Source organism: Temnothorax americanus, unplaced genomic scaffold (genome assembly GCF_048541705.1).
Source record: "Temnothorax americanus isolate GAGA-0224 unplaced genomic scaffold, ASM4854170v1 Scaffold31, whole genome shotgun sequence".
Taxonomy (NCBI): domain Eukaryota; kingdom Metazoa; phylum Arthropoda; class Insecta; order Hymenoptera; family Formicidae; genus Temnothorax; species Temnothorax americanus.
Window position 1 is genome coordinate 102,906 of NW_027509453.1, and position 7,949 is coordinate 110,854.

Consider the following 7,949-nt stretch of genomic DNA (forward strand, 5'->3'; position numbering starts at 1 on the left):
AAAGCGTCCCTGTTGTTTTTTTTATAGCGCTAATAAATATTATTATAATAAGAAATATATATACACACACACGAGTATTATTTGAAAACGCATCAATGATTTATTCGAAATTTTTTTATGGTACAAAAATATAATTAGAAAAATATTGATACAAATATTAATAAAATTGACAAAGTTTACTAGGCTCTAATAAAATTTGCAGACCCGCGCAACAAAATGTTATAATATGATAATATTATACACAAAACGTAGTAGATAATAGTTATTCGTTACTATATTGTCTTATTCGATTCCTAATTTTACATGTGAAGTATCGTGCAATATACACGAATTATCGTATCGTGTTTATAATTCATTTTAAAGCCGTATATAATATAACCATTTGATAATGCATCGTATTAAAATATTAACCACTATACTAACCCAAGAACCATTGTTCCTCTATAAAAATCATTTGAAGAAAATTTTGTCATTTGTATAAGTGTTTTACAATAAATTTAACTTTGTTTCCAATTATAAAAATAGAGAATTTTAGATAAACAGTATTCAAGAAACAAATACTGATTTTTCTCTTGATAATATGGCAAAATATATTTTTAAAACTCTAAACGCACGCTGTTTCATATAATTTCGTATAATACAATATTCATGATACAAAAATTGAACATTTATGACGCGTATAGAATTAGATCCACAATGCAGACACTTACCATTTCGTAAGACAACAGTTCAATATCACTAACAATTGTATAGTTTTACGATCTTACGGCATCTCTATCAATATTTCATCATTGATTCTGGACTCTGCTTTCCGTTTTTTGTTCCTCGATCGTCAAATCTGCGTCGAGTTCATATTCCGAAATCTCGCAAGAGTCCCAACGGTATAACTATGATGGTGAAGTTACAGACGGTGCTTCCTCTTCCGGGATGCCTACGTAAATTGGATCACCCAAGCGGACCATTCCGTTTGGTCCTCGCAGTCCAAGATGAATTCCCATAACTGGACTGTCGCCAACTGCGGGTCGAATCTGCGGATCGGTTATCTGTCTGTAACTGTGTAAAACATATTTCTCATCATTAGCAGCACGAGATATTAACTAAATTTTTTTTACAAGATATTTTGTGTGGGCTATACATTTTTACCGTTATATTTATGTTGCAATGTTTAACGATATATCTTACGTATTATTATATACAACTATATATATATTTTTTTTAATATACGCATATGTACCTTTTCAAAGTCTTCACAGGCTCCATAAAGGCATGTTTCGTGCCGGTTTCTGGATCTATCGTAGTGAAGCTACATCTTGTACAGGGTCTAATGTTTCTCATAATTACGTCCCCAATCTTTACCCAATCCCATTTATCTTCTTCGTAAGCAGTGGCACCCTTGACTACGAAATTCATGCGAAATTGCTGCGGCGTAATTGATTCGTCCATTCGGCTATTAAGGTCTGCTACTGAAGCTGCGTTGATCAGACTGTAGCTTGTTTCATCTGGATAGGCTCCCTATTGAGACATTTAGTTAGCTAAATAAAAACTAAGGCTAACTAAATAAAATAATTGTAAATAAATTAATAATCGTAATGAAATAGTTCTCTATAATTAAATCAAGATTAATATATGTTTTACAATTGTATATATTAATACATTTATAATCATATTAATATATTTATAATCATATATAATTATAATCATATTTTTATGTATTATGACTCTCTTCCGTATCTATACTAGTCTATACTATTATCTATCTATACTATTATTATAAAGCAACAGGGTTTGCATAAATAATTGACCGAATTTTTACTAAAAGTATATGAAATAGGGGTAGAATTTCCCAGGGAGAACTATAAAGTGTATAATTTTTTGTTACCAAGATCATAGCAAATAAATAAAGGCTACAAACTGTTTTTTTATTATAATATATACTAAAGAATTGTACATAAAACAGAGGTAGAATTTTCGAGACTAAATAAGTTGTTAAATTCACATGTTAAATATTAATCAATTAATCAATATCAAAAGTCGCTTTCGGAAAATAATTGATCGAATCTTCCTGTAGTGTTATTTTTTGACCCGGTATTTATTCTTTACACACACACACACACACACACACACACACACACACACACACACACACATACAAACACTAACACAAACACACATACACCACACACACACACACACACCACACACACACACACACACACACACACACCACACACACACACACAACACACACACACACACACACACACACACACCACACACACACACCACACACACACACACCACACACACACACACACACACACACACACACACAAGAGGTGTAAATCCGACCAGGCAACCTCCACGTGGTACATCTTGGGTAATGCTAATGCTGGCGGTATTGACACAAAATTGAGGGTATGGCATATTATATGCAAAATGCTTTATTTCCGAAATATAAGTTTGTAATATTGAAAATTAAAAATGGCAAAAGCTACGCTTATATGAGAGCAATGCATATGGAAAGAGGGAGAGAGAGAAAGAGAGAAGAGAGAGAGAGAGGGAGAGAGAGAGAGAAGGAGAGAGAGAGATGAGAGAGAGAGAGAGACGAGAGAGAGAGAGAGAGAGAGAGAGAGAGAGAGAGAGAGAGAGAGACTATTTGCGTGTCTTAGGCTGCGGTCCATTTGATGTTACAAGTGCTTCGAAGCGTTCTTCTTCTTCTTCTTTCTTCATTGAAAGAAAGGAGAAGAAGAACGCTTCGAAGCATTTGTAGCATCAAATGGACCGCAGCCTTAATACACATGTTCTCCGGGGCGAAGCCCGGCGGGGCATGCTAGTATTATATAAATGACGTTATATAACGATTTTCTTTCCTTGCACCAATCAACGTGATATAGATTTATTATATCGAAATGTTTGTCATTGCAATAGTAATGTCAGTGGCAGATGCACGACACAAGAAAACCAAGTTAGTTAACTTCGTTAAAGCGGTGTGCATAGCGCGAAGTTAAAGAGCGATCATTCTGTTAGAAACGTCTGTGAGAAACGATTGCAATAGCAGGAAGATTGTTAAGACATTCAAAAATAATAAATAGTGAAACGCGTACAAATAAAGAAAGTAATCATATTGATATAATCGCACATCTTCATTGTTACAAAAGAATACTTACCATGTCTACTGGCTGTGCTAAAGGAAAGGCTTTACGATCTATCTGTCTCACTTCTCTCACCGGTCGCTCTAATGGATAATAGACTAGCCTAAGACCAGTATCCTCCTGAAGAATGTAGCGTGACAGCCATCGGGCAACTTCCTCACCACAATCACGCGCCGGTACCGCTTGACCCCACACAGCGACTCGGAAACCTTTGCCGCGGAGTTGCGCAAGATCCACCGACACTAACATCATGCCTGGAGCGCGAAGCGTAAGCACAGAACCGGAAATACTAGGTGATACCTTTAACAGGAAGACTATGGATGAGAGATTCCCCAGTTAGGAATTAGCAACTATTAGCTTGATTTTTAATTGAGCAAGTATGTAACAATATAAAAGGAAAACACGGCTGAGTGATCGTGTTTACACCGCGTATCGATCAGTTGCTTCGATCTACGTTCGGCAGAACATATATCTAAATTCTCAATAACTCTTTTTTATTAATTTATATCGTGATTTATATATCATATCATGACTTTATAACGCAATATACAATAATTCAACGTACAATGAGTTGAATGAGTACAATGAGAATATTAGATAATATAAAAATTTAAATTAATTGGTTATATATAAAATAATTGGAAATAATTACTCTATATTCTCTCTTTCTTATAGAATTAGAGAAAATTAATTCCGCAGCTTCTTACATTGACCAATTTGGGTAGCTGCCTGCCGGTGACGAACCGTCCCTCGAGATTCATGACGAGCAATGTCCGATCTCTCAACCAACCGGACTTCAATCCCAACGTCGTGCATTCCATCTCTGTCATACGAACTGGGCCGAGTGATTTGACCGGGTACACGACCATATCGCTCAGTTCTCCGACTTTTCGCCACTTCGACGGTGGTTGAGGCTTTTGTTTTCTGTTCCACCACCAACAGGTGAAGAAGACCGCCGTGCCGACGCCCACGGCGGCAGTTGTAACGTATGTAAGTCGCATTCTGTCTGAGAACATATAAAAAATAAAATACAAATTACTATGTTATAATTATACAATGAATTAAAAAAAAATATGATTTTATTTATAATGTAAATTCTCTTTTTATATCCTATTACATCAATTTGTATAATTGGTCGGATTAACAAATTCGTAATAAATAAGCGGCTCTGTAATATTGTCCGAGAGATCACTTGATTTACTTCTCAAGCAAAATGTTCGATGAACGTGATCGATCACTTAAAAAGTCGTACTCTTTCTTTCCCGTAACAAAAATTAGGTCCGCGCTGCATAATCGGTTTTATGAATTCCGGAAACGTTTCATGAAATGGTCATTAAACGAGGTCATCTGGTCATTTACCGTAAGGACTTTAAAAATTACGATGTGTACTTACTCGTTAAAAGATGGAAGATGACGAAAGTAATTTTAATTGCAAAACATATACTAGTTCCGATGCGCGCGCGTACGATATCGTATAGGACGAATAATTGGGCTCTGTATTAAAAAAAGAATAGAATGTGGTCGCGTCTTTATATATTTTAAGACGCGAGATATAATAAGATGCGATATACATTTATTGTTTCGCGCTCTTTTTGTGCAGTAAGTATGTATTCCCCGTAATGTAATGATATATGCATACATGTGAGATCGGTTAACGCGTACGCGATACAATTAAGTGCAACGTAGCGCAACGAGTCGCATATAATGCAGAGTTCATAGAATATTCTTTCTGTGAAGTTTCCAATATCTCTTCACCTAACAGCATAAACTTTTTTATTAAGAGTAACATCCATTTTCAGTTATAGGTATAAGTGACTGCTCGGGGAGACCCGTTAATTTACGTGCTAAATAACTTGCTAATTAACACTCTGCATGCAAATCACGTTGGTTCACTGTTTCTTTGGTCGCGCTGCGCTTTAAAAATGATATCAAAATATTGCATATATTATAAATTGCAATGGGCAATTTACGCGATACAAAATTATGATATAAATTTTGAAGTTTAAAAATAAAAGGACGCATGTCAAATTTTCATAATTCGAGGAAAGTGTTTACATGCCGTCGAATTTTCTAACAAGTGAAAACATATATATATATAAGGCGTCTCAAACCTATATTTCTTTATCTTTATCGTATCGATCTCAAAACTCAATATGTCTTCCAAAACAAGCAATAATCGCTTCCAAATTATAAAATAGCATATGTCACTTCTGTAAAGCAGATAGACGATTAAAAAATGATGAGTAACGATAACCGATATCTTTATTTTTGTTAACATACTATGTATTAACTACTGCAGTACTCAATTTCCTGGAAATCGAGAGAAACGCTTGATAACTTGAAAGATACGGTAAAGAAATAAGTGACAGCAGGTGCGGGTCGTCCGGAGTAACGCGGTCTTCATACGAATGACATGCACGTGGATCGGTCACGGTGGCCTTCTCGAACGAATAAGGAACAAAATGTGAATGAAAACAACTTATCTTCGCTTCAGACTATCCCTAATTTTGTTTTGCAAATTAACGTATGTATTTTTCAAGGTGCGTCGCTGGCAAAATATTTTATCGCACGACATGTGTTTGTAAAGTTAAATTTTTATTCCCGACTGCTGCAGATCCACAACAGAACGTCCAAAAAATAATGTACCACGGCAAAACGTCCCAAGACATAATGTAAAAATAATAACGAAAAAATATCCCACGACAAAACAATCAAATAAATATATATGTCATTGTCGGTTCTATTACATCCATACAACAATCAAATAACTTTCCTCGTCAACTGTACAGACGTTTGAATCTGTTTACAATAGCACATGTGTACATACTAACGTACTATAATACATGCCATTTCCACGCGTGGAAAGTTGTAAACCCATGTGGCACCTCGTTTCGCGTGGAAAGTGTATGCGTGGAGGCAGTAGGTTCCAAAAACGAAAAAATATCCTGTCGCAGGATATTTTGTCACGGGGATATTATTTTTTTTAAACATTATGTCGTGGAATGTTCTGTCGCGGGATATTTTTTTTGGACTTTTTGTCAGACTACCGACTGCTGCAAAGGTTGACAAGAAACAGGAGTAGCATTTACAATACCGAGGTCGAATCGATTGTTACTTTAGTTCTCGGCAACTACAATACCATTTAAATAATTTTTACAATATAACATTTATTACGTGACAAATTATTATAATTTAAATTTCTAAATTATATTCCAAAATATGAAACAACGATAAATTATCATAAAATATGAAAATATTTTCTACGTTATATGCACATATTCTGATGTGCAATGCATTATATAGTTAATTAATTTTACTAATTAAAAAATTTTACCGACTGCATCATGAGATGCAGATGTCGAAAAATTTGAGAGAGTATTCTTTAAGATAAAGATATTATACACACACACACAAATATCTTGGAATTTATCTTTTCGCTCTCTTCTCCGTTCTTAACCTTGATTTATTTGGAGCAATTTATCATTATCAACTTATATAACAAGCAACGTCACGAGCGTCACGGGTTCTAAAGTTCCTTATCTTATTCTGTGTTCCATCCACTCCTCTCTCTCTCTCTCTCTCTCTCTCTCTCTCTCTCTCTCTCTCTCTCTCTCTCTCTCTCTCGCTCTCTCTCTCTCTCTCTTTGCCTCTCCCTCATTTATTACATTACTTGTTTTATAATTTATTATATCATCTATTACATATTTGAATTTTTCACTAACATCTTTTCACATATTATCCTTGATAATATAATATAATTCATACTATTAATAATCATTTCATCAATCTGAAATATAAATATAAATATAAATCATATATAAATCAAAATATTCCAGTATTTAAAAAAATGGCCTTTTCAGCGTTTGTCTGGATTTTTATCGTTGCACTTCCATCTGCATCCGCTTCATATCAGTTTTCATTTTTGTTTTACATAATTTTTTATCATATTTTCTTTCACTCTTTATCAGTCTTAGTACATTGGCCTGTTCTCAATTTCGACTCATTCAACCGGTGCTTATTCCTCTCGAAACAAAGATCGACCGAAGAGAAATCTTATATCAGTCGCGAAGTACTTTTCACAAATAAAAACATATGATTGCGGCAATTATTGCGAACGACACTAAACGTAAACTAAAATAAATATTTACCCATGGTCACCGCCAAGATGGACAACAAAGTCACGATAAGCCGAAGCGACTACTCCTGCAGAGTGCAGACGATCGCGGCCTCAGGAACAATCCTCAGCAAGAATTTTCACCGATTCCTTGGGGAACCGTCCGGGGACCGTTCCCGAGGGATCGACCGACGAACGTCGTTTCCTCGCAGTCTTTGCGGCACTGAATCGAGCTTCACCGGCTTCACGTGCACATCACGACCATCTCCTTTCCAGTAACGTAGACACCGCGCGTTATCTATTCGTGTTACGTTCTGCTATCTCCTTCCACCATTATAGTCACACAGCCAGTGTATAGTCGCCGGCGCGCGGCGCGTCGACATACGCGAAGCAGAGGGTATCAATGTAGTCTGCGGAGAGCGCGGAGACCGGGGACCGTCGTCCAGAGAACCCAGAATGCGGCTTTTTACTTTCTACTTTTTATAGGGCATTATTAGGCGTGGGTGCGGTGGGTGGCAGTCCAGGCAGAGGCACATGCGCCGGTCCGCTACGGCCGTTGTGTGGTGTGTGACGCTCCGCGCCGTGCCGGTCCGGGCTTTTAGGAGTCAGATGCGCGGCCAAATTATATGTGACAAGAGTCGAGTTCGAACTTGAACTCCAATTAATTTAATCAAGCAATAATT

At 36.3% G+C, this 7,949-nt stretch overlaps 1 protein-coding gene across 1 annotated transcript; it reads right to left on the minus strand.

Annotated features, from left to right (window-relative positions):
- Positions 1–75: 75 nt before the first annotated feature.
- On the minus strand, positions 76–7,728 carry LOC143900991 (mitochondrial amidoxime-reducing component 1-like). The gene is made up of 5 exons (XM_077412838.1): positions 7,301–7,728; positions 3,860–4,158; positions 3,168–3,452; positions 1,235–1,512; positions 76–1,053 (listed from the first exon to the last, which is right to left on the minus strand). Exons 1-5 carry the CDS (start codon positions 7,302–7,304, stop codon positions 888–890), a joined length of 1,032 nt encoding a protein of 343 aa, XP_077268964.1. The 5' UTR covers positions 7,305–7,728; the 3' UTR covers positions 76–887.
- Between the last annotated feature and the right edge of the window lie 221 nt (positions 7,729–7,949).

Coding starts and splice junctions, on each gene's coding strand:
- LOC143900991 (XM_077412838.1), bottom strand. Junction 3,453..3,859: donor AGCTACCCAAATTGGTCAAT/GTAAGAAGCTGC, acceptor TTCCTGTTAAAG/GTATCACCTAGTATTTCCGG. Junction 1,513..3,167: donor TAGCACAGCCAGTAGACATG/GTAAGTATTCTT, acceptor ATGTCTCAATAG/GGAGCCTATCCAGATGAAAC.